This window comes from Nyctereutes procyonoides, unplaced genomic scaffold (genome assembly GCF_905146905.1).
Source record: "Nyctereutes procyonoides isolate TBG_1078 unplaced genomic scaffold, NYPRO_anot_genome, whole genome shotgun sequence".
Taxonomy (NCBI): Eukaryota; Metazoa; Chordata; class Mammalia; order Carnivora; family Canidae; genus Nyctereutes; species Nyctereutes procyonoides.
The window spans coordinates 5,996,405-6,023,517 of record NW_026575160.1 but is presented as its reverse complement, the minus strand read 5'-3'; the positions used below and the strand labels follow the sequence as shown (position 1 = coordinate 6,023,517).

General features: G+C 33.6%; 1 protein-coding gene across 9 annotated transcripts in view; it reads left to right on the top strand.

Moving 5' to 3' along the window:
• The window catches only part of SNX13 (sorting nexin 13), a 116,909-nt gene that overhangs the window by 32,771 nt on the left and 57,025 nt on the right, over nt 1-27,113 (top strand). For 6 of the 9 annotated variants that reach the window (XM_055314527.1, XM_055314526.1, XM_055314529.1 and 3 more), the window contains exons 2-5: nt 8,839-8,951; nt 12,997-13,099; nt 13,586-13,675; nt 14,693-14,814. In XM_055314527.1, coding sequence (XP_055170502.1) covers nt 8,839-8,951; nt 12,997-13,099; nt 13,586-13,675; nt 14,693-14,814 — 428 coding nt within the window. Of the gene's footprint in view, nt 1-8,838; nt 8,952-12,996; nt 13,100-13,585; nt 13,676-14,692; nt 14,820-22,488; nt 22,693-27,113 lie in introns of those variants that run through there. The other 3 variants (XM_055314535.1, XM_055314530.1, XM_055314534.1) reach the window with 3 other exon arrangements.

Here is a 27,113-nt window from a genome sequence, read left to right as displayed (position 1 = left end):
TCTTACAGTGGTTCTGTAAGAAATGCAAGTTTTTACTATGTAAGTAAATTTTGTGATTGTGTGTGTTTAAACAATTTTTTAGATAAAGCATTTCAAACATAAAAAGTAGAAAGATTAATATAATGAATTCCCTGCCCTCATGCCCAGCTTAGACATTTATCAACTCATGGCCAGTTGTATTTCATCTACACCAATTTTTTTTTTTTTTTTTTACTTTTCCCTGAGTCTCTACTTACAGAATTATTTTTGAAGTTATTCTAGATATATGATTTAATCTGTAAATAATTCAAAATGTTTCTGTAAAACAAAGATTCTCTTTGTTAAAACATAACCATAATATCATTCCATTAGCTAAAAAACAAGCAGTAACTTTATATCATTAAATACACAGAAAATATTAAGAATGACCAATTTCTCTTTTCTCTCCTCATCCTCCTTTTTCTTTTCCTTTCCCACTGTATTTCTGTTAAAATCAAGTAGAATAAACTCTACATATTATAGTTGTAACCCACAGATTATTCCAAGCCCTTCCTTCCTCTCCTTCCCTTGCCCTCCTTCTCTTACTCTTTTTTTCTCCTGGCCCTTTATTTGTTGAAGGAACTGGATGTTTTTTGCCCTTTAGTGTTTCTCATAGTACGAATTTTGCTTAGTTCATCTGTGTGACTTATTGTAACAGTGGTCTTCTGCATTCCCTAAAATCATATTCAGGTTTGATACCCCTTTCCCCGCAACGGGACTCTTTCATAGATGGCAGTGTGCATTTTTCTCCCAAGAGGTGTAGGATATCTGGTTTGTCTTCCTTCCCTCTCTCCCTTTCTCCTACCCTCCCTCCTCCTCTGCTAGATCTTAATATATTAAGGATTGCAATATGATGCTATTTTGATTCTATCATTTATTTCGTTATTATATGGACTATTTCCTTAAAGAGAAGCTAGATTTTCACAAACTTTCTGATTACCTTGATAAATGCTTAATTCTCAGCCATTTTTCAAACACAGTTGCATCCTTTAAAGGTGATAAAAAGTCTTCCTGATTTCATGAATTCAGATATTTGAAGTGCTCCAATACAAGTAGTTATTATTTTTAGTGATTCCATCTTTAGCCAGTTGAACCCTTTTCATGTTGTCTCCTGAGTCCTTTTGACATGTCCTTAGAAGTCTTTAGTAGCTTTCTGGTATGTCAAGGTGCTGCAGGCCCATTTTAAACTCATTTTCTTCCCCAGGCTTGGAATCAGCCATTGCTCTAGTAGCCCTGGTTTGCTTTAGTGGAACTGTCAAAACTGTTTTTTCCTGAAGCAATATTAGATTTTTGTTGTGGTTGTTCTTAGAGTACATACCACTAATGAGCCACAGTTAAATTACTATATTGTAAAATCACCTAAAATAGTTTCTCTGTGTGGTTATTCCACATTGTTAGTATATTATTAGATTTGTTTTACTTTGCTTTTGATTTTTAGAGATTGCTTTTTAAATTCTTTTTATATGTAAAATATTTATACCGTCACAAAAATCAGATCTACACAAGATACCTAGTTCTTATCTCTGTCTCCTCTGCCCCCATTTTCTTTATTCCTCATGTATCAAAGTTTCTGTATATCCTTACATTAAAAAAAATAACCTAATGTGTGTATATTTATAACTCTATCCCTTTCTTAGCTGAATGATAGCTATATATACTTTACTACTGTGTAATTGAATTTTAAAAAATAATCAGGGTAAATATACTGATACAAAAAAATTACAAATTGTGCAAAATACAGAGGATTGTTTTTTTCTGTTCTGATATCTTGATGGATTTTAGTAGCACATAATTAGAGATTTAACTGTCTTTTTGTTTGGTAGCTTTAAAGTTTTTGCTTTAATCAGTTATTTTTAAGGGAATACTTGTGTATTATATATATACATACATATACACATGTGTCATGTATATGCACATATCAGTCTCATTCATAAATTAAAGATAGACTTTCATCTGCCAATTGGAAACATGAGGAAAATAATTTTCTTTTTGTTTTGATGGAGATTGAAGGTTTATTATTTAAAGATATCTTTACTTTTATTTATTGAGTTATCTCCAAAACAATATGTATAGCTAGAAATATGCTGTATCTGAAAAGCTCTTTTGGTTAATTTACTTTAGCCTTGTGTATCTACTAGACTTTTTATTAGAAATTCAGGAAACCTTAGTAAAGCACTTTTTCAATTTGAGGCTTTGAGTATTTATTGGAAGTCTATCAAGACTTTCTTTGCAATACTGCCTCATCTACATTTTAGATACTTTTATGATTTTTCCTGTATAAGATAAAGTGTTCAGTAAATAGAATCTTTTGCTTTTTTTTCAATATTGTAGTTACTTCAAGACCCCAGTTTAGTGATTCCCAGTGTATGGGCTGTGGAAATGTGAAGGAGGTCTGTCTGCAGCCTAGCTTAGTTTTTATCCTGAATAAATAAATACATATTATGAATGTTCACTATTGTTTTCACACTGTGTATAGGTATTTTGTAATTGATAGAATTTAGTTTAAAAAGCACTAATTTGGGGATCCCTGGGTGGCTCAACGGTTAAGCGCCTGCCTTTGACCCAGGGTGTGATCCTGGAGTCCTGGGATTGAGTCCAGTGTCGGGCTCCCGGCATGGAGCCTGCTTCTCCCTCTGCCTATGTCTCTTCCCCCCCGCCCCGTCTATCATGAATGAATAAATAAAATCTTTTTAAAAAAACAACACTAATTTATTGTAGCTTATATTTGTAATTGGATGCCAGGAGTCCTAATTGTGTTTAATTGTATGATAGTCTGCGATCTTTTATTTATTTTTACTTATTTTATTTTTTTAAATATTTTATTTATTTATTCAGAGAGGCAGAGACATAGGCAGAGTGGAGAAGCAGGCTCCATGCAGGGAGCCTGAAGTGGGATTTGATTGGGATTCTGGGGTCACGCCCTGAGCCCAAGGCAGATAGATGCTCAACTGCTGAGCCACCCAGGCGTCCCTACGACCTTTTGTAACTGCTGCTCTGAAAGCAAGTGAAAGGTTTGTTCAGGTGGTCATCTATATATTTGCACATAATTCATTCTTGAAAATGTATAACAGTTGAACAATACACTTCTGTTGTAAGGGAGAGGATTCTATTATCAAAGAAGTAAAAATACACTCCTTAGTTGGGAGAGGTAGGAGAAATTATCCAGGTATCTAGTGGCTGTTAACTTTTGCCAGCTGGGCAGTTAGCCATCTTGGAGACCAGGATCATTGATTGGGGTGTCTGCCCTTTCTGCAGACCCTCTATCTTTTCTGACTCAACAGCTAAATTGAAAACACCCTATCACAATAGTGTTTGATTATCTTTTCAGGAATATGCTAGGTATCTTAAATAGGAGTGAGTAGAAGAGGATTTTTATTTCCTTATCCTTGGGGTTTTGAAAAGAGGGGTTTGGAACCAGTTGCCTCAGTAAATGTACTGATAATATTTGTGTGGCTGCTGTTCTGTGGCTTTCTCCCTGTAAAGGAAGTAATGATGTCAGTTGCTGTCAGCATATGTTGAGGCAGCCAAAAGGATGCATTTTTGTATATCAGTCTCATGGAAGAACAAGGAAGGTCCAGTTTTTTTCTTTTTGGAGATGGGAATTGGGTGTGGGTTGTACTGGAAGGAATGTATAGTTCTGCCTAAAGCCAGAAGGTGGGGGATGGAAGAGCACTTCAATTTAGGTTTCCTTTTCCTTTTCTTTTTTACTTTTCCTAGACTTTTTCTTTTTCCTGCCATTTCCCCTTTCCCCTGTCTTCCCTTTTTCTCCTCTCCCTTCTTTTTCTGTTCCCTCCATTTCATTTCTCTAGTTAGTAGATTAAATAGTTCCATTTTTAGTGAGCAGCTTCTTTGTACCAGGCTTTGGTTAAAATTATTAAATAATTACATAATGTTGAATGAGACAGGTTCTATGTCAGGAGTACATGCTCTTGAAATTACTTGGAGAAGAACTTCCAACTTATTGTAAATGGAATAAGGGGTGGAAGGAAAACAATTTATAGTTGCAATAAGGCTATAATTGCTGGGTACTTTTGTTGTTAAACTCATGATTTCAGTGACCCAAGTTGGCACTGAAATATTACCAGTTTTAAGATTCTCAGCCCTGTCTGGTTATGCTGTGCCACATGTTGTGTTCACATACAGCAGGTTATTATAATTCTGAGTATGGTTGACCCATTCTAATGAGACTCCAGAGTCCAACATTCATTTTCTGGGAGCTCTGACATTCTTTTTTTTTTTTTTTTTTTTTTTTTTTATGTGATCTGAAATAGCTGTTTCTACTCAGCTCCATTCTCCACTTGCAGCCGGGAGACTCTAAGTCTAGCTTTGCATCGAAATAGCTGTGTCATTATGAGGAAAGTTACTTAACCATTCTGCTACAGCTAGACTTGACTTGAGAGCCTGCTCATTGTGCTAATGGGAATTCTGGATCAAAGAGAGTGATTTTGCAGAAGTTACACAGAATGTTAGTGGCAGACTGGAACCTATAATTTCTAACTTTTTTAATACTGTATTATGCTATCTTCCCTATCCTAAAAGTATGTGGTGAGGATCATGTAAGATAAATGTCAGTAGGACTTGATAGGCATAAAATATTACAGGGTAAATTATTTCCACTTGCTTTCTATCGTCAGGAGGCAGATATGATCCTCTGCATTGTCTTTTCTTGGTTCTTAAGCATCCTGACAGCAGGGATCAACAGCAGGGATCATTTTTTATGTCTGTGTGTCCCTCTGGTAAAGGCCAAATTATACATATAGGTGTCAGGACACACTAATAAATTGACACCCTTTAAAACTAAAATTCTTTCCATTATTTATATAGGGTATACATAGTTAACTTGACTGTCTAGTAATAAAAATTATATACTTCATATTCAGACTAGGGATTTATTACATTCATTACAAGTCATTTTCTGACTGATTTCTTTGGAGACATTAAGCTGAATAACATTTGGATAAAAGAAGGCACTCATTTATGATTTTAGTATTTTTTTCTTATTGTGATTTAACTTCAGGCAGTTGTTAGTGACAAATTATAAGGTTTAATAAGGAGTTGGGATTTGCCTAGGATCAAATCTCACTTATTAGTTTGCATGACCTTAGGCAGTTTTTTAAAAGCTTCTCGCCTTTGTTTCTCTGTTGCTAGACTAGGATAGTGATTAAGGTAAAAGTGAACACTAGATACTGGACTCATTTACTCCCCACAACAGATACATGACATAGGTGAGGAAATTAAGCATGAGTGATTACCCAACTAATAAATAGTGAAGTTGGGATTTGCACTCGGTCTAACTCCAGGGTCCATACTGTTTGGTCCCTGTGCTGTACTGACTTCCTGATTACTTTGTAAGTTGTTCTGAGAAATAACTGAGATAGAGTATGTAGAATGTTTGGTACAGTTGTGGTTCTCAAAGCTTTTTAGGTTTTGGAGTTGTGAATAAGGTTTTGTGGACTTAGAGATTAAGCGGAATTGTGAATATATAGTTGTCTTTAGTTCTAAACAGTTCTGATAGCTTGTTGGAAGTGAAAGAATCACAGACATAATAGATCAGCATCTGCATTTTAAGAGCCTGCATTTAAGATCCTTGGAGTTTAAGAAGTACTAGAATAGATGATCCTGAAGATTTCTTTCAATGCCCAGTTGTTGGGTTAGGGATTCTAGAGAACATATAGCAAGGGTATTTTAGTGTTGATTATTGTATTTAGAGAAGAAAAATGATAATAAAGTATTATTTTGATGTAAATAACTGTAATAGAGATATATTTCTATTTTTTGGCTTCAATGTTAGGTCCACTCTTGAGGTAATTAATACCTGCTTGAATTTGTAGAGAGTTTCTGATATGGTCCACAGTGATCCTAAATTTTATCATCTTGTATCATCTTAGGAAATAATTAGAACTCAATTTCTGTATGGTATAAGATGAGTTGTTTTTCTTAATCAAATAATATAAAATATTAGCCAATTACATATATATATACATATATATACATATATATATATATAGGAATGCTGAGAATAATTCAAAACTTTCTAGTGTTGTACAATTCACTATTCTGGTGTTTCAATGAACAGTTTTAAATTTAAAGTTAACTATTTTAAGAGATTAACTACAAAGCAAATGATCACCTGACTTGATTGATTGATTGAAAATGTGCAATTTATTAGTCTATGGAATATAAAAATTTCAAAGAAAGGATCTACTTTTGTAGATTGTTTTTTTAAATACAATAACATCTGTTTTCACTCTTAAATCATTAGTATCTGGCATATTGTAGTCGGTATTGACAAGTATTTATTGAATGAATAAGAATTTGTGTTTTGATCATTTTGCTGTCATTTTCAAATGAGAGGAGGTAAGATTCTGAAAACTTGCCTTTGAGATATTTGAGCAATTCCCCATGTTAATTAACTGCTGCATTTAATAATTTCCCGCATATTAACTAATTTTGATTCTTTGAAAAATTTTTTTTAATTGTGAGAGGGTATGATTCAAACAGAAGAAGAAATATTACATTTATTATGCTCTTTTCCTTTATCTACAGAGGTAGCTGCTTGGTTTCATTTTTAAAACCTCTTAATATATCCAAATGTAAGTTGTTTAGTTTTGAAATACTGGCTAGCAAGCAATAGATCTAACTTTGTAAAGAAAGAATAATATTGTAAATATATAGTTGTCTTTAGTTCTAAACAATTCTGCTAGCTTGTTGGAAATGAAAGAATACAGACATAATGGATCAGCATCTCCATTAGGTCAGATCTTATTCAAGTAAGTAGTTTGAATAAAATATCTGGGTCATAATCTGGTTTCTGCTTTCCTGAGAGATTATGAGAGAGGACTCTTTGCAGGGAAGTCACTGGCTAACGTTTGGGTGAATCTTGAGAAATAGCATCTGGTTTCCTTCCATAGTTGGGCATTTGGCGGTACTGTAGTGTGGATCCAGGTACTGGGTGTTCAGCCGAAGTATTGTCAGAGGGACTGGACTGCTCTGTCCTTTATTCTAAATCCCCTTGGCTTACTTTTTTAGCTCTGGTGTAAAGTCAGAGATCACTTATGTAGATGAAGTAGTATCCCCAGCTAATTCAGGGAGGAGATCATGAGGGCAGAGCAGAAACTTCATTAGCAGGGCATTCTGCTCTCTGGTTAAAAAGTGGTCAGGGTAGGGACGCCTGGGTGGCTCAGCGATCTGAGTACCTGCTGCCCCTGGCTCAGGGCGTGATCCGCAGTCTCCAGATCGAGTCCTGCATCGGGCTCCCTGCCTGGAGCCTGCTTCTCCCTCTGCCTGTGTCTCTGCCTTTCTCTCTCTGTGTCTTTCATGAATAAATAAATAAAATCTTAAAAAAAAAAATGTCCAGGGTGAGGAAAAAGGAAAATAAAATTACAAATGAATAGAAATTGCACCAGCCTTATGTAAAAGAAGAAATTTTTAAAAACTTCCACAGAGTGACATAAAAGAGAATATGAATAAGTAGAGAAATATTACTCTGGGTAGGAGGATTCATTATTATAAATTCTCCTTAAATAAATCCTTTGTAAGATTTCTATTTATAGGTTATCTTGTTGAGATCTTCTTCTATAGTCACATATATATATCTTACATAGCAACCATATGTAGTTTATTTTTCTCCATGCACTTACCCTCATCTAATACAACTATAAATTTATTTATCATGTGTTGTTTTTCCCCCTTCTGGATTGTAAACTTAACGTAAGTGTATAAATTTACTAGAGTATGCTTGTCTTTCTCTCCTTACTAGAATGCAGCCTTATGAGGATGTTGTATTCCTCGTGGTTTCCCTTAGCACCTTGAGCTTATGGCAGGCACATAGAAAGCAGTCAATGCCTGATGAATGAGTGAATAAATAAAACTGTCCTTTCTCTTATAATCCATAGAACTTATTGTCTATTCCATAGCTGTTTGGTCATTAATTTTGTTCACTTTAGCATCTTATAATGCTTTCTATTATTTTCTTTTGGTTCAGTGTCTAATTGTTTCATTCCTGTAAGACATTCTTCTCTGTGCTCCTTGATGGCAGGAATGGGACAAATACTTCCTTTGTATACCTCACAGTACAAGGCAAATGGATGTAGGAATTTGTTGAATACGTTCATTTATTCATAATTACTTAAATTGCTAAAATCCAGTTTGCCTTCAACAAAAGGAGTATTTTAAATATACAATACAGTATAATTCTAAACAAAATTTTTTTTGTTTTGTTTTTAAGGGCTGAAAATTTTTGGAGATGTTTTTGAGCTCATGGTATATTTTGGTAATTGAAATTGGAAGCTGCACTTTTACAAATTTCTGTGCACCATTTGAGTAAAAGAAACAATTTCCAATGAGATGTGGATTTCTTATCTTGAAATTTTAATTTTTAAAATATGTCTTATGCTGTAGTTATATTGGAACTTAGTTTTAAAATGGAATATTCTAAACAGGTACAACTTTATAGTCTACTTAACTTTTTATATAAATGATTTTCTAAGTACTTTTTCTTTGGTATTTCTCATTTCAGCATATCATTCAACAACTTGTATAATAATTGCCTGATATGCATTTACATTGCCATTAGATTTAAAAAGAATCATTTCTGATGTATTTAAATCCCTTTCTCCATATAGATTTTGTATATTGTTTCTTGGAGATAAATCTCCAAGAATGTAGTTAACATTTTCAAAAGTAAATATATAACAATTCCTGAAACAGCCACTATATGTGTTTAAAAGGAGAAATGTAAAACTATGTAAAAGTTTTGATTCTTTTTTAATTCATACATTTATTTATTAAAAATATTTTTTTTTCTTTGCTTTATTTCAGACCAGTTTATCCATATGGGGATGGGGAAGCCTTGGCATTGTCCTTTCTCTAATAACCTTTGGACCCTTTGTAATATTTTATTTGGCCTTTTATATCCTCTGCTTTGTGGGTGGGTAAGTATTCTCAATGATAATCTTATAGTTCAGATGTCATATTTTTGTTAGAAATTGAAACAAATGACTATGAGACCTCAATAAAAGAAAAATGAGCATGAGAAATGGTAGTATGATTTATTTGTGAATGCTATTTTTGCAAATTATTTTTTACCAAAGTTAAATAAAGTAAAATTGATACCCAGTAAAATAAAAGTGATGGCGATTGTTAGGTGTACCAGAAATATGGGTAATCATCTTCAAAAAATTTTCCATTTTTGATGAGACAGACTTTTTTTGTATGATTTGTAAAGTTTTAAAGATTTTTTTATTTCTTTTGGTGTTACTGTGTTTTGAAGTTGAAGATTTTTTACCTATTATAATATTAATAAAATAAGTTAAATTGAGATGATTCATCACGTTTCACAGAGTATAGAAGGTACTGTTTCATTAATTATACTTTATACAATAATGTCACTTACTTCCTTAGTGAGTGCTCTCATTTTGTTACAGAAAATTCAAGCACCTAATTTTGCCATTTTCTCTTCATTTGTTTATTTGATTATGCTTTACTTTGAGTTGATAAACTTTTACAAGAGAAGTTTCAGTTGTGATTTAGTATAGTTTCCTATGCAGAGCATTTGGTATCAGATGTGAATTACACCTAAGAAAAGTATAGAAAAGAGAGGTAGATGCTTGTTACTTAGATGCTCAAACCAAGGTAGCTTAATTGAACTGAGTATTTTATTGTTACTATGTATATTTTTATATGCTTCTGTGTGTGTATGTATATGTGTAAGATATATTTATGTAATTATTTGTGAAATGAATACCTTTGAGTTCTTTTTAAAACCTCTTTTGAGACACCCCCCCCCCCCAATATTTGAAGGAATCATTTGAACTTACAGGTTTAGAGAACTTTGCTGAATTGAATAGCATATATAAACTGTGGCCTGAAAGACTGCATAAGACTCTCAGGGAATGGCTTCTGAATAATCTTACCACCTCCCACCTCTTTCATGACAGAGTTTGAAAGTTACGTGTGGTCATTTTAGAGGAAGTGCACCCACTGTGGAACAAGTGAGAATCAAATCAAGCAACTACATTTATTTTAGATTTAATATTTTCATTATAATTTCTTAGAAATAGGACTGAACACTGAAACAATAAATAAGCCACAGGAATCAGATAAATGGAATTTTGAATATTATTATTGACTAGAAAGATGATTGAAGACTATAGATCTGCAGCCCCCTGGCCTTCCTCAATTACACTCTTTTGTCACAAATTAAGATTGGAGCAGAATGGTTGCATAGCTGTATGGTTGCTCCTCTCTCTGAGGGGGTCATGACTGCTTTTACTGATTGGAAAGGAGATGTTTCTCTAAAAAGGAGAGGTTTCTTCTCTTTCATAAATTGAATAAACCCTTGGCAAAAGTGAAGGAGGATTTCAGACGATTTCCCAATATTTCAGAACGGGAGAAAATTGAGCTTTGTCAGCAGAAACCCTAGGAACTCTTGGACTTTAGAGGGATGGAGAGTCATTTCTCAAACACTAAAGTGCTCCATATAAAGTTTTGGAAGAGGGGAAAGGTGATGAGTCCATGCATTTCAAAGTCATGATAACCTTTCTTGTTCCCTTTTTGCGTGTAGATTTATCAGGGAGTAATCAAAATTGTTTTTAGATACTTCTAAAGTTCTGTAAAAAATTTTTAGATAAGACATTGGCAAGTATGCCAGGGGCACTAAGACGTCTTTAGATAATATTAAGAGTCACATGGTAGGGTCTGAAATTCTAAATTCATAGTATATATAAATGTTCTGATCTGATCTGTTCAGATTATTAATCTTGGTGAAATTCACTGCCATAGTAAAGAGATTTCAATTTAAATACTAGAAAGCCTCCCAAAATTATCTCAGGGGATTAGTGAAGCAATTCTAGATTACTCAGTTATGGTCAATGAGTACCACAGTACCTGAGTCAAATCTTTCCTTTTTGGCCTCTAATTACAAAGAATGATTGTTTTTTTCTTTAATGTAGTTTAGTGTAGTTTAATGACTTATGGATTTTAAGAGCAAATGTAAGCTTTTAAATATTAAACTCAGGTAAGATTATTATATTTCATAGAATAACCATTTCTTGATTTTAGTGGTTGTTTTTTATTGTGTAGGTCTTTAAAGATACCTTTTTTCATAAAATGCAAGTTTGAGATGAATTAATACATTTTCCTATGGAAACCACCTTTTTTTTTTTTAAAGTTCTGCAGTTAACCATCTACAGTGTTGATAATGTATATATTGTGCTGATTGTCAAAACTAATTCCATGTTTTCTAATATAGAGATAATTTGGAAGGAAAATCACTTAGAGATTTTTTTTTGTTATTTTGGGATACTATTCATACTGTATTATGGGTTATTTAATGGAATTCTGTTATTTTGGGTGTTGCAGTCATTTGTAGCACCTGTTTTTATTTAATCCTTAAAGCTGAAACTATTAGGTTCTTTGTAAGATTAGACCATTCCTTAGCTTACTTCCTACCATTATACCTTAGACAGATGTTACTGTTTTATCAGTCTGTTTCATGATAATAATTTTAGAAATACATTGTTAATATAAGCATTTAATTGTGTCTGTAAATGTGCTTATCATGAGATAAAACTTAAATATAGGGCCAACTTGATTATTAGTAAGAATATCAGATGCAAGACAGGTGAACTTTATTGACAATTCCAAGGCCAGCTTTTTTAAAAAAACTAAAACAGGATTGATGCATGGGCTGATTTTGACTCTGTTTTCTCAACTTGTCTTTCAGCTTTTGTGGTGCTTGCACTAAAAAGCAGATCGCCACAAAAAGCAGAGGACTTTGAGAATCTTCCTTTTTAGTAGTTGAAGCTGACCCATATTTTATTTTTCATAGTTCCCTTCTTGTCACAACAGCGTTTGAATCATTGTAAGATTACTATGAGATTATTATAAAGTTAGAATTTTATATTTTTCTATTATGGATTTCTTAGCTACTTAGTGGTGCTTAGATTTAACCGGTAAATTTTAAATACAGGAAATACTGGTAGCATTTAGTGAGTAGTTAAAATAAAGCAGTTCTAAACCAGTTTTTATCTTACCTCAAGTCTATAATTGTTTTAAAAATAGCCGTTAGGATGTATTTATATGTATTTTTAAATTCCCTGATTATAAACTGTTCTCTTCTTTTTCTTCCATAGCTTTTATTTATTTATTCTGTTTTTATAGTGGCAAGTTATATTATTATCTCATGTTACTTACTTAATAGAACTATAGAAATGTGTGACTTTAGCTTTAGATTTAGATCCTATTTGTCTTTATCCTTGGTTAACTAGCCTACTTATTTAGTGAGGGCTGATTTTCCTAAAGTTTAAACTTGTTGCCTGGGATTCTTTTTTTTTTTTAAAGATTTTATTTACTTATTCATGAGAGATACAGAGAGAGGCAGAGACACAGGCAGAGGGAGAAGCAGGCTCCATGCAGGGAGCCCGACGCGGGACTCGATCCCGGGATCCCGGGGTCATGTCCTGGGCTGAAGGTGGCGCTAAACCACTGAGCCACCCGGGCTGCCCGCCTGGGATTCTTTATGAAATGTATTATTATTATTATTATTATTATTTTATTTATTTATGATAGTCACAGAGAGAGAGAGAGAGAGAGAGAGGCAGAGACACAGGCAGAGGGAGAAGCAGGCTCCATGCACCGGGAGCCCGACGTGGGATTCGATCCCGGGTCTCCAGGATCGCGCCCTGGGCCAAAGGCAGGCGCCAAACCGCTGCGCCACCCAGGGATCCCTATGAAATGTATTATATGAAAACTTTGAAAGGCTTTCTTGTATAAATTCACAAAATGCTTATGGTTGTTTTAAACTTTAGAACATAACAAAACTGCCAGTTACTTGCCTTGCTTGCCAAAGTCAAAAGCGGATTTTTTGGTGAGTGATAAATCAACTGTTAAATCTGAAAAATATATTTGATGAATAGGTGTGTTAAGTTATAATAAAATTTTGTTTTTGTATCTATAATTAAAGTTTTTCTTCCTCAGGGGTTTTGTGGTGACTCTCCTGTTTGGAAAAACAAACTCAGAGAAGTACCTAGAGCAGTGTGAACACTCATTTCTTCCTCCAACATCAACTGGGATTCCTAAGGTAAATAGAGTAAAGGAATGTAAAATGTCAGAGTTTTGTTCTGTGAAGTGATGATAGTATGGTCATCTATATATGGCTTGGTAGATTTTCCTATAACTTACTAGTGCTCACTATAAATTTATGAGAGACTTTCTGATCATGCTTAGAAAATGCACTTTAAAAGGTTACTTTGAAAACTTTTGTAGCGTTAGATCTTAAGAGGAATGCAAATTTTAGGAAAAATAGAAATTTGAAGCCTTTCCTACTTCAAAATTTCTCACAATCTAAATAATATTTGCCGATTTTTAATATTTTTGAGGATAACAGTAGATTTTTTTTCTGGACGTCTGGTTGGATTAGAGATATAGTGTTTGGTTTGTACCAGAGCCTTGAGAAATAAGATTACTGATGGACTTAAAGATGACAGAGGAGTAGCAAGTTAGAAGTAAACTATAGAGATTTTTAAATTAGGAAACAGTGCAATAAAATATTGTGATTTCCTTAAAGTGCTTAGAAGAAATGAAACGAGAAGCCAGGACTATAAAGATTGATAGAAGATTGACAGGTGCCAATATAATTGATGAACCTCTCCAGCAAGTGAGTTTTCGTATGTGGTATTTGAATTCCTTATATTGTGTTGTAAGGTGTATTTCTTTTGAAAATACCAGGAAATAATTTTTACTATTTATGTGGTATGTTGGAAATTCATTATAATGCTGTTCTTGGATTCTGTACTTAAAGATGCTGCCTTATTTATGAAATCATTTATAATGAAGAGGTAATATTAAAGCCTTTTGTTTGAATTTGCATTTAGAAAAATGTTTTTGCTGACATATTTGCAATGTTTCTAATTATTTTAAAGTTAAATGCTCTTTAGCTGATGAACAAGCTTAGTGTTTTGGCGAATAAGACATTTTTTTAAAAAAAGAATATACCTGATTTGATTAAAAATATTAAAAATTAGAATTAAGGTAATTATTTTTCCTCGATATTTTTATTGATGTTTGATTATGTGATTATTATGTGTTCTTTAAAATTCTAACACTTCTTTTATAGATAAACCCATATTTAGTTTATCTGATTTTCAAAAATAATATCCATTAAGTTGTATCACTTACTGTCTATTGACTGATTTACTATTATTGGCAGTATCAAAGGTATTAGAATTAAGTGAACTCCTGTGTCTTTTTTTTGTAATTTGACTACAAGAATTCTGATGGTATGATTTTGGAAAAATGGTTTCTTTTTGAGAATTAAGGTCAATTGGCATTATTTTGAACCTCATTCCATCAAGCTAATTAAAACTCTTCATTATAATATAGCACTGAAAATTTATTTTTTTGCAACCTCTGTCTTTAACCTGAATTGGGGTGGGAGTTGACCAAAGATAACTCTTTAATTTTTAAAAAATTGGGACACCAAAATAATTTAAAAATTTTTTGAAATGGCTTTTTAGCATATTGATATTTTTGTAATAAAGGCAGTTTTTTAAATCATAATTTAGTATGTGGAGAGTAAATATAAATTGGTAAATAATCCTTTCAGGTTTTCATTTGCCGCTGATACTTTATAGATCCTAAAAAGTTGTATTTTTTCCCCAATATTTTGTTTTAGGTTATCCAGTTTTCCTTGAGGGACTATGTCCAGTATTGGTATTACACACTAAGTGATGATGAATCTTTTCTTCTTGAAATTAGGCAGACTCTTCAAAATGCACTCATTCAGTTTGCTACTAGGTAAGGTCACTGATGCAGAAAAATTTAAATACGTTGTTTATACCAGTAAGGAAAATGACTTTTAAATGGAAGAGGAAAATTAGTTATTTAAAGGTAAGTAGAACAGTGGATTATTGTGAGATAACTCAGATTAAAGAACTAGAGCTCTAAAAATCTGTACTTCTTTTAATTTAACCTTTACATTTACAAAATGTTTATCTTGGTTAAACTCTGTTCTCTCAGTCTGAATGTCAGTTTCTTCCTCAGGGTCCAATCATGTGACTTTCAGCTCATTTACTGAGAATACATCTTTCACCTCTTACTCAGATACTGTTTTATTAGAATGCCATAAAAATAGTTTCAGTAAAACTATTCTTTTACTTTTGACACATATCTTCTTATAGAAGTCCTCTCAGGGGGAGAGGAAACCAAAGGAGCATAAATCATTGGAGACTTTTCAGTTTATTTATTTTGAGAAGGAAGTGTATTTTGATGAATTTGCTCTAAGAAATTTTTGTGAAATATACTAAAATTCCTACTTTACAAAACCCACTTTTATACTACCTCCTCTATAAGAAAATATTTTGGTCCATAGCATTCATTATATTTAAACTACTTGATTTTCTTGGGTGGCCGTTTCATATACAGAAATGACTTATTTTTGAGAGAAAGGATTTTATATTTAGATGAATTTGAAATTTCTTCTTCTTCTTCTTCTTCTTCTTCTTCTTTCTTCTTTCTTCTTTCTTCTTTTTTTTTTTTTTTTTTGATTAAAATATTTCCCTGCTAGTCTACAGCCTCGAAACAGGAAGCTGTGTGGCCTGGCCATGAGTATGCTTTCAAATCTGAAGGTGTTGTTTTTCAGCCAACCGCATTTTTTCCCACTTAGGTTCTTGAAATACAGTCTTGTACTTCTGAGAGTCTTGGACAATAGAGCTTTGCCCTGAGGCTTTTAATGTATTTTCATCTCTGTGCACATAGATATTTCTAGCTCATGCTACCTGTCAGGACTTTTCATCCGTAACTCAGTTAATCCTAAACTTTAGAGTAGGAGGTTAGTTCCTCAACCTCAGGTCATTGGGGAGACCTGCAGTAATGTTTATGATTTGAATAATAACCTAACTTGTAGAGATAGATTTGAGCTCCTTCTCCCTTAGTATTAACAGAGATGTTTGCAGAGTAGCCAGCCTTAATTACGAGTGTCACTTGTAATTTTCTATGGAACACAGAAAATAAAGTGTAATCAAAGTTCAGAACTAGGATTTTATCTCCTTTATTTCATATATATAACATTATTGAGTATTAGGTATTCATTCTTTCAGATAACTCTTCCATTCAGTCATTGTCTACTTTCTATAATAACATCATCCTATATGACTTTTTTTCCTTTTGAAAGATGGGAATAAAAAAAAAAAAGAAGGGAATAGGCATTCATTATTGATGTGTCTGGCTGCCTAAATATATATTGAAATACAACAAATCTTAGTCCTGGAAAGAACTTTGAACTAGTAATTAGGAGACTTCAGTTTGCATCCTGCTTTACTAGTTAGCTATGAAACCATGGGCATATATTTTAAACATTTTGAATCTTGGTTTTTCTCACATGTCAATTGAGCATAATAATACTTGCCCTGTTCCTCACAGGGTTATTGTTGGCATCAAATTCATCTGTCCATTCAGCTAATATTTTATGCCTCCTTTGTACCAGCCAGGTGCTGCAGATACTACAGCGTGTAAAACAAGATCCCTGATGTATGAGAATAATTATGAAAATGTTTTGAAATTGTGAAGGAATTTAGAAATAAGTTTTTAATGCTCCCCAGCATTTATAATTTCACAACAGAAAAGGTCCAGAGGTATTAAATGGTTAGTCCAAGACTATCCAGTGAATTGGGACAGTCAGAATTAGATTTTTCATCTTAATTTTCCTACCTTTTTTTTTTTTTTTACCTTTCATTGCAATGCTCTCCCTGTTTTTGATCCCCCAAACCACCTTCTCTTTACACTTCATGTAATTGTTCTGTTCTCCGCCCCCCTTTGTAACATTGTACACTATAAAGCTGAATATTTAAGTGATTGCAGGAAGAGAGTCAGGTTTCTTCCATCCTAGACTGTTCTGAATTTATATCTTTGCTTTCTCATGGACCTTAAGTTTTTGGACAAATTAATCAGCCTCTTTTGAGCCTTAGTTTACTCATTCATAAAAGGTTCACAGTAACAAAGTTACTTTTGAGGCTGTTTTCAGGCTAAAAATGACATGAAGTGAAGCCCCTTGCATTCAGTAAGGCTCAGCGATTGTGCTATCTCTATGAATGACTTTATTTTTGTTCTGTGTTGGTTTTTTCTATTGCGACTAAAAGGTACGTCTTACAGAGTCTCCAGTGACTGTTTTCTTTGCTAGTATCGAGAAAATTAGGTCTTTTTACAATTATTTGAGTACTACTTCAGTTGTTCAGTGCTGACTGTTGTGTATGCTCGAACATAAAACAAGTGCGCTAAGTTATTATTGCCTTTGTCCTTCAAGTCACAGTCTTGTATAGGGGCCCATGAAGTCCTAAAAGTATATATAGAATTGTTTTTTTCCCTATCAGGTGGTTACAGATTTCATTTTAAAAAGGGCCTATCAATTCAGAAAAGATTTAGAACCACTCAGCTCTAGTGTTCATATTTATTCATTACGCTGAGCAGAGTATCAGCATGAAATGAAATGTTAATTTTGAGTTATAACAGGAAGAAAAGATAGACTTAGAGTCTGAAGTCCTGAGTTTTGAGTTTTAGTGCTATTATTAGGCTGTATGGTTTTGAATGTGCAAGACACATAAATTCTTAGAGTCTGGTGATAACCCATATCTTCTTGTCAGGTTATTAGGTTTAAATGACATCACGAGTGAGAGAGTACTTTGTAATGATAACACTTTGTGTTAACATTTTTAGTACCTGTTACTCTATTTTTTTTCAAAGATTTTATTTATTTATTCATGAGAGACACAAGAGAGAGACAAGAGACATAGGCAGAGGGAGAAGTGTGGGACTTGATCTCTGAGCTACCCAGGATCCCAGTACCTGTTACTCTAGTAGCAGTTTAGGGATGGAAACCTTCATAGAACACTCTTGATTTCTCTGTCATAGAACCTGGGTGTGAACTAGGCTGCAACGTTAGGCGTTGAATCTGATACCACCTTTGTATTTTTATTTCTCCTTCAAATACGGTATTATGATACAGGACAGAGTCCTGGGAAATATATATTATAATTCTATCTGTACCATTGAGTTATAACATACTTAAAATTTCTTAATATATGCATAAAATAATAATATTAATACTTGTAACAAACTTAACAATTGTGAGGGGCAAATGAGATGATGTCCAAGAAGCATTTCCTGAAGTATTTGTCGGCCAATGATTGGTATTTTGAGCAAGTTACTTGACCTTCTATGTCTCAATCTCTGCATCAGTAAATGGGTTAAGTATCCCATGGGGTTGTTGTAATGTTTATATAAAGGAGTAGTGCATATAGAACATCACAAGAAATGTTCAGTGAATGTTAACTTGGTTGTTACTATTTTTGTTATTTATTACCTTCCTAGGATATATACACAGATTCTTTGTCTTAATTTGTTTTGTTTCGAGGGGAAGGAGCAGGTGGAGATAAAATTAAAACACCTAAAATGGAGAGAAATAAAGTAGTCATTTGTGTGGTACTGAGAGCAGTTTTTATATAGAGGTAAAATGGACCAGAATAACCGAGGAAGACCTCATGTGGATTGAGGTTAAAGCTGATCTTCAAGAATGGATATGTGGGATAGAGAAAGGGATGAAGGATATAGTAGAAAAGAGCAAAGTTCTGAGAAAGGGATAAGATTAGTGTGGTAGAAGCCACAAGGAAATACAAGTGATCAAGGAACCTTGATCATAGGTGTGAAATGTGGCAACTGTGTTCCTACATCTCTGTTCTCCTTAGCCCCAAGGTTAGCAGGAAGGAGATATAATGGGTTTTCCCATAGGAGGAGGAAGTATGGTTATGTAGGTTCCTAGTACATGCAATGGTTGTAATACTAATGATAGCACTCTTTTTGCAACGATGGGGGATATGTTCTGAAAGTTTAACCATTTTTCTTATAACTTTTTGCTATAGAAGTAATAGATCATCTGTTTCTAGACTTGTCCAAAACGCAGGCACAATTCAAATAATGGACATTTGCAACAGTAAAGTTGTACACTCTTGTCACGTTACAAGTTTTCCTTGTAAATGGCAAAATGTTTTCATTTCTTTTAGAAATATAGGAATAGAATTTCTATGTCTTGTCACTCTTTAATTTTTGAAGAACTGCAAATTGATTTTCTTTTTTTTTTTTTTAAAGATTTATTTATTTATTTATGATAGACATAGAGAGACAGAAAGAGGCAGAGACACACAGGAGGAGGGAGAAGCAGGCTCCCTACCAGGAGCCCAACATGGGACTCGATCCCGGGACTCCAGGATCGCGCCCTGGGCCAAAGGCAGGCGCTAAACCACTGAGCCACCCAGGGATCCTCTGCAAATTGATTTTCAAGGTAGCTGCATATTCTCACCAACACTATATTACGATGCTTCCATTTTCTCCACATCCTTACTTATACTTGCTTTTATCTTTTTTTCTTCAAGTTTTATTTATTTAAGTAATCTCTGTACCCCACATGGGGCTTGAACTCATGACCTTGAGATCAAGAGTCACATGTTCTTCTGACTTAACCAGCCAGGTGCCCCATGATTTTTTGAATCTGTCTTTTGAGTTACTGCCATCCTAGTGGGTGTAAACTGGCATTTCCTTATGGTTTTAATTTGCATTTCCCCGATAGGTAATGATATTGAGCATCTTTTCATATGCTTGAGTCATTTATATAGCTTCTTTAGAGAATGTCTATTCAGATCTTTTCCCCATTTTTAAATTAGGTTATTTGTAATTTTATTATTAAATGGAGGGTATTATAGGCAGTTTTTGTAAATAGAATTTTATTGGACAGTCACACTGATTTGTTTGTATTTTTGTCCATGGCTGCTTTTGTACCACAATGGCAGAGTGGACTAATTGTGACCCAGATAGTGTAGTTGCAAAGCCTAAAATAGTTGCTCTTTGGCTCATTAGAGAACAAGTTTTCTGATCCCTGAAATAGTTTTGTAGTCATTAAGTTTAGGAAGTATTGTTAAACAGATAGGAAATATATTAGAATAAAAATCATGCAAAATAGTGTATGATTTTAGCTATGTAATAAAAACCTGTAAATATGTATGCAAAGCAAAGAAACTAATGGGAAATATGCTAAAATATATATTTTTTTAATATGCTAAAATATTAACTGATCTTTGGATTGTGGATTCATGGCTGATTATAACTGATGCTGAAAATCAAAAGAAGGAAGTTACACTTTACAAAATGAGAATGTATTACTTTTATAGCCAGAGACAGAAACATTTGGTAGTGAGCAATAAAGATACCGAGGATGGCGTTTTTTAAACTAAATTAATTCTCTTGTTGCTCTGCCTTTTTTTTTTTTGCTTATGAACGCATAAGAATCATCTTTTTCAACTGTAGATGACGTGTTTTGTATAGGCAGCCACTATCCCTTTATTTCTTTGGATGGTGATCTGGAAACTAATGCTTAATACAGGTTTTTTTGTATGTGATGAAATAGTGAATAGTCAAATTCTTGTTGATTGAATTCCCATTTATGACTTTTGCATGTTACTTTTTTCCCCACAGAATTTTAATACATTTTAATGTTGGGTCTAGGAATGTTTCATTTGTCAGGTACATTTTACTAGCAGTTTTGTTTATTAAAATAGTTAAGCATTACTTGAATTTTTTAATTCTTAACACTATACCTAAGGGGATGCACACTTAGCTCTAGGTTGTTTATTTTTTTTTTCCTTTCCTGTAGATTGATTAAGGCTTCCAGCTCTCTGTTCTTTACACTCAACCTCTAAACTAGGTGAGTGTGCTTTATGTGTGTTTCTCTTAGTTGTTCATTGTATTCTGAGATCCACGTCCTTTAGAACATCTGGATCTTTAACTTCTGAAGCATTGGAGCACAGGATGTAGAACTGGACTCCTTATCTAGTGTTATAGTTCACTAAATACCATTTCCTTTAATATGGTTATATAAAACTGCATACCTAAAATTTTTCTCCATTTTTCCAATTTGTTTATAACTTAAAGAGTCAGGAGATTTTGTGTTCTCGTTAAGGTACAGTAAAGAAAACACTGGATTGAAAATTAAGAACCTTGATTTATTTTTTTAAGCAAAACCTTGATGTCACTAGCTATGTAATCTAGAATGAGTAAAGTCTGACTCTGCGGTGATAGGAACTTGTAATTATTTCAGATCCCTTGAAATTCTAAAATACTAGGACTCCCTGGTGAGGTTGGTACTAACCTTGGTTTTTCTTTTTTTTTTTTTTTTTTTTTTTTAATTTTTCTAGTCATAGCTTGTCCTCAAAACACGCACTCACATATTCTGTCACACCTTACATTTTGAATACCATTTGGGGAGTTGTTTTTTATAGTGTCTGATGTTGCTAATTAGATTTAATTTACTTAGGAATTAAAGTACTTCTCTAGTCTATTGTTTTACTAGTAAGAGGTTTTAGAATAGGATGATAATAAAGCTTTTATACCTTGTATTATATTTCTATATGGTCAGAAATAAATATAACATTTGTTATATTTCTGTGCTTGACTTCAGACATTAAGAGACATTTAGTAGACTAATCTTTTCTTGATGGTTAAATCATATATTAGTGAAAATTTAAAAATTTTTATTTGATTATCCAGATGATGCTATCCTTACAGAATGCAGAAAACAATAAATTTGTAGTTTTAGAAGTCTACTGTAAGTTTTCTGAAGTGTAAATATTTCCACCATGGTTGATTTTAAGCTGTCTCCAGGAAGTCACTGAATGTGGAACTAGAAAAGAGAGGTGCGTATTTGGCTCTTCCACTTTTATTTTCTCCCCCAACTGGGAAGAGGTGCAGCCAGTCAAGGGACCAGACAGGTTTTTAATCACCAGGGAGTAAGGCTTATTTCCTTACGTGGTTGCTAATTTAGCTCTTATAAAAGAGGAATTTTCCATATGTATTTGAGGATTATGGTAGAGAGCAATAGAAAATTTCATGTAACTTCAGGAATGTTGTGGAAAAAAAGTTTCATCTATTACTTACTTTACAATCTTATTTTTTTCCCTCACAACATTCCTGTGCCTAAAAATATGCTTGAATTCAATTTCAGGCTGAAACATGACACTGTAACTAAGTGTTCCCTCAAAGTCTCCTGAAGAATGGAAACAAGGTTTATGTATTTTACAGAGTATATCCTTTCTAATAATGAATTGTTAGGGGGAAGGTTACTGCCTGATACAATGGCTAAAGGAAGAAGGGATTCTTTAGCAGACAAAAAAAAAAAATAAAAAATTCTCAAAGATGCTTGCTTATTAAAATATATCCAGAAAACCTAGGAATTTTACTACAGTAGAGATTTTTAAAAATGCCTAATTTTTACATAGAAAATGAACTCCTAGGAAATTAATACATATTATTATAAATTTATGTGATTGGTTATTTCCTTTATTGATTAATATATCTTTAAAAAGTCTTTAAATATGTACGTGTGCGTATATGTCTACATATCTACACTATGCAGTGTACTGTGCCATTCTTACTGTTTTCAAATACGGTCTTAGTCATTTCTGAGAAAAAATAGCGTGATGTCAGGAACATAACATTTATTATAGGATTGTTTCTATGAGAAGTCAGTTTTTACTGTTATCATTTTGATATAAAAGACCTTTTGTAGGAAAAGTATTCTGCCAAGAATGGGAAGATTCCGTTTACTGCTAAACAGCTACCCATGTCTTTAGTCAGGTAAGTCTACTACATGATGATCCTTGCACATTCCATGCTCACTCTTCTTTTGTACATTCCTATATCCTTTTTTTCTCTTGTTTGATTTACATTCATTAAGACTTGTTTTAAGGATGGCCTCTTAATCCTTTAAAATTACAACATATTGCTTAATTAACCTCTACTTTTGTCTGTGGTTATCGTCAACAAAATTTTAAGCTACTTTTGCCATGGTTCCGATTCACTACTGTAGTAGCAGTTCTCTTAATTACTTCAGTTAGCCAGTATTCTCCATTCCCTGTGGAAGACACACGCATACAGACTCATGTACCTGGCATTAAAGCTAGGTGAAGAAACTACTTTGTAGCACTTCTGTCCACTTCTGTTCCCATCTTTTGAGCTTTAGGTTTCTGGGTCCTGCCCCCAGAAAATCTGATGCACTTGGTCCATGGTGTGAGTTGAACATGTGTGATTTAGAGGAGAAAGTTGACCAAGCATGGTAAAAAAAGTTGTATTTGTTTCTGAACCCATGTATACCAGTTATACTTTTTATTATAATCATCATTTCATTTATTCCTACATAGTTGGAAGAAGTACGTGAATGGCAAAGTAGTTTCTATAAAAACTAAGTCATTGGTTTTGAAATTTTACTCAAGCTAGTTGCTAAATAGATTGCAGTTGAGTCAGATGTGCAGAAACAATCAGGTGTGCAGATGAAATATTGGTGTAAAGTCCTGAAGGACTCTTCATTCAGATTTGTTCACAAATGTCTTTAGTTGTCATGCCATTGAAAAGAAACTGGCCACCATAACTGTTGCAGTGTTGTAATGTGACAAAAGCTGCATTAATATCACTTGGCAAAACCTTAGTCAAATAAAAGGTCTTAGTCTTATATTGAAAGATTTATATGATTTAAGTTAAAATGACATATATTCATGATTCCCTCTTTTGGTTAGATATTTTGATTTACTAACCAGTTATCAGTTTTCCATGTAATACGTCCGTGTGTGTGTGTGTGTGTGTGTGTGTTGCACATGCTACAATGGGTATTCAGGTAATACAATCATGGATTCTTAAAGCTCTAAATGTCCTTAGAGAAAACAAACCCAGGGAAGTGATGTGACTTGCTGAATTTCACAACAAATGAAATGGTGAATCTTTTACTTGAATTAAAGACATAGTAACCAATCCAGTGCTCTTTTAGAGAAATACTTAGTGATTTTGGTGTGTTTTTTGCATTACTGATAATGAGCTGTACACTGCTTAGCATAGATGGGACCAGTGAAGTAATTTATATAATCTCATTGTCCACCTATATATTTGGGATATTTATTGCATATTTTTGGTATTAGCATTAAGTAGCTTGGGGATTTAGAAGGTAAAAAGGGCTCCTTACTTTATATTCTTTTGCAGAACTTTAAGAAGTAAAGAGGAAACCGTTATGTGCATCTCATGTTGCCTTTCTCTAGGCACCTACTTACAGTATTTTGACCCTGAAAGAGGAATCAGTAAATCAATATCTATTGAGTGTCTCCAATGTTCAATACATTATTTCGCCATGTGAGATAGCACTGTAGATAAAGTGAACACAGAATAAAACAGACAAAGTCTCTGGCTTCCTAGGATTTTTATCTCAGCAGTTGAATTTATCTCTAGCAGTTGGATTATTTAACTCTAGGTTTTAAGTGCTCTAAAAAGTGAAAAAAATTGGTACTGTGAGAGTATATAACTGGAGATCCATACCTAGTCTGAAAGCATATGGCAGAGAGAGAGAGGGATAAGGGGCAATGAAGGCTGCCATCTGGAATAGACGTTTTAGGTAAACTCTAAAGTAAGTGGGAATTGTTAAGTGAATGTGGGGGAGAGAAGGGAAATGTGTGAAAAGTGGGCAAGGGTGAGCAAACTTGGCAGAGGGATTAGCTTGTCCAGAGGCTCTGAGATAAGGGGCATATGTGAGAAATGGAAAGAAAGCCTGTGAGTCAGCAGAACAGAAAGGAAGGAAGAGGGTAGAACAGATGGTGATGAGGAAGTAAGCATGGTTGTCCTGGGTATGCAAGGTCTTAGAGAAAGTATTCATGCTTAGCCCTTAGATCGAAAGGGACTTCTTGAAGGGTTTTTGAATCTCTTATTTTGTACTATCCTATTTGTATTTTTGAAACGATCACTCTGGCTGCTCTGTGGAAAACAGAATGGAGGGGAGAGAAAGGTAGATGTGGGAGACCATCTAAAATAAAAGGCTAGAATCAAAAGATGAATGGATAAAGAAGATGTGGTCTATGTATACAATGGAATATTACTCAGCCATTAGAAATGACAAATACCCACCATTTGCTTCGACGTGGATGGAACTGGAGGGTATTATGCTGAGTGAAATAAGAAAACAGAGAAGGACAAACATTATATGGTCTCATTCATTTTGGGAATATAAAAATTAATGAAAGGGAAAGGAGAGAAAATAAGTGAAAATATCAGTGAGGGTGACAAAACACGAGAGACACCTAACTCAGAAACGAACAAGGGGTAGTGGAAAGGGAGGTGGGCGGGGCGTTGGGGTGACTGGGTGATGGGCACTGAGGGGGGCACTTGGCGGGATGAGCACTGGGTGTTATATGTTGGCAAATTGAACTCCAGTAAAAAAATTAATAAAGTAAAATAAAAGGCTAGAAATAGAATGCTGGCATTAGGGATAGAGATAAAGGCATGAAAATGCATACTCAGAGAGATATACTTTATAGTTTGGTTTTTGCTCTTGTACTTTAATGGAACTTCATTACTTGTTTGCATTCCTAGTAAACTTTCATAATTCTTGCAATTCTGTCAAGATACGTAAGCTTCAGGGGTCTGCTATAAATATTAGATTTTCAAGGTAGGGTTAGAATATATTACTCTCTTGGTCATATAGGAAATAATGCTCTCCTGTATTTAAGTTGAGGAAAGGAAAGTTTACAGTAGTAATAAAATGAAGGTATAGGTAATAGGATGTATTGTTTTTTTTTTTTTTTTTATTAGAGTAGGAATCATGCGGGGGAATAATACTTTAAACAAAGTGAAAAAGAGCCTTGACAATAAGGCTGCCTGGTTGGCTTAGTCAGTTAACATCCAACTCTTGATTTGCTCTGTGGTTGGTGTGGAGGTTGGTTGGGATTCTCTTTCTCCCTCTCCCTTTGCCTCCCCCCACTCTTGTGCTAGGATATGTGCTCTTTCTCTCTCTAAAATAAATAAACCTTAAAAGAAAAAGAGTGTGGACGACTATAGGCATAATTCAAGAATAATTGATACTAAGAGCTCTAATAGAAAGCTACATGTGGATAAATAGAAGAAAGTGTGGCTGTAAATTGATTCTTTAATTGATTTTTATATTCATGGTTCACTTACTAGATATTTATCATAATCCTCTAATTTTAGGAAGTACTTCACTGTCATCAGAATATTTTCAAATTTTGTTAAGACAAACACTACTAGAAATTGTTAGTAGATGTTTTCCTAGTTTACAAAGGGAAGCGATGTACTACTATTTTTATCTATTTTTATCTTCCTAACCTAGAAAAGTTCCTTTAAGACTTAAATTAGCACATATTCAGTGGAAGTGAGTCAAGCAAAGGGAAAATAATGATCTTGAGTGGAGATACAGAATACTGTTGTTACTGGTTTTCTCCACCCTCAACATACTTATATATTGAAAGTAGAAATCCCTATTTTAAATTTAAAATGAATTTTATGTATTTGCATTGCTTGTTTATTTTCACTTATTTTTTTTTTAAGATTTTATTTATTTATTTATTTATTTATTTATTTATTTATTTATTGAGAGAGAGAGAGAGAGAGAGAGAGAGAGAGAGAGAGTCGGAGACACAGGCAGAGGGAGAAGCAGGCTCCTTGCAGGGAGCCTGAAGTGGGACTTGATCCCGGGTCTCCAGGATTACACCCCAGGCTGCAGGTGGCACTAAGCCGCTGTGCCACGAGGACTGCCCTTCACTTATTTTCAATGTTATATCTTCTCTAATGAGTTGAGATGGGTTTAAAATGCCTTCTAAAATTAGTAAATTTTATTTTGTTTGAAAATTTCAGTAAATTATGTAAACAGCATTATACTACAAAGCAAAACAGATGTAGTTTGAAAAAATATTTATTCAGCTTTCTTCTAAATTTGTTAGAATGACCCTTTTATGGATAAAATGAGTAATAAATTAGTATTATTCACTTGGTATATAGTAATGAATTATAGTAATGAATTAGTAATGAATGAATTATATGAGTAACTGAATTCTGTTGTAAAATTTTTAGATGTGGATGATTTTGTACAAATAATTCATGTAAAGAGTTTTGAAAGATATATATACAAATTGTGATTTTTTTTTTAATAGAATACTCTAGAGACTGCTAGATTTTTTATTTTCGGTTTTTTGTTGAGGCTGAGTATGATTACCAAAGTTAGTATATGC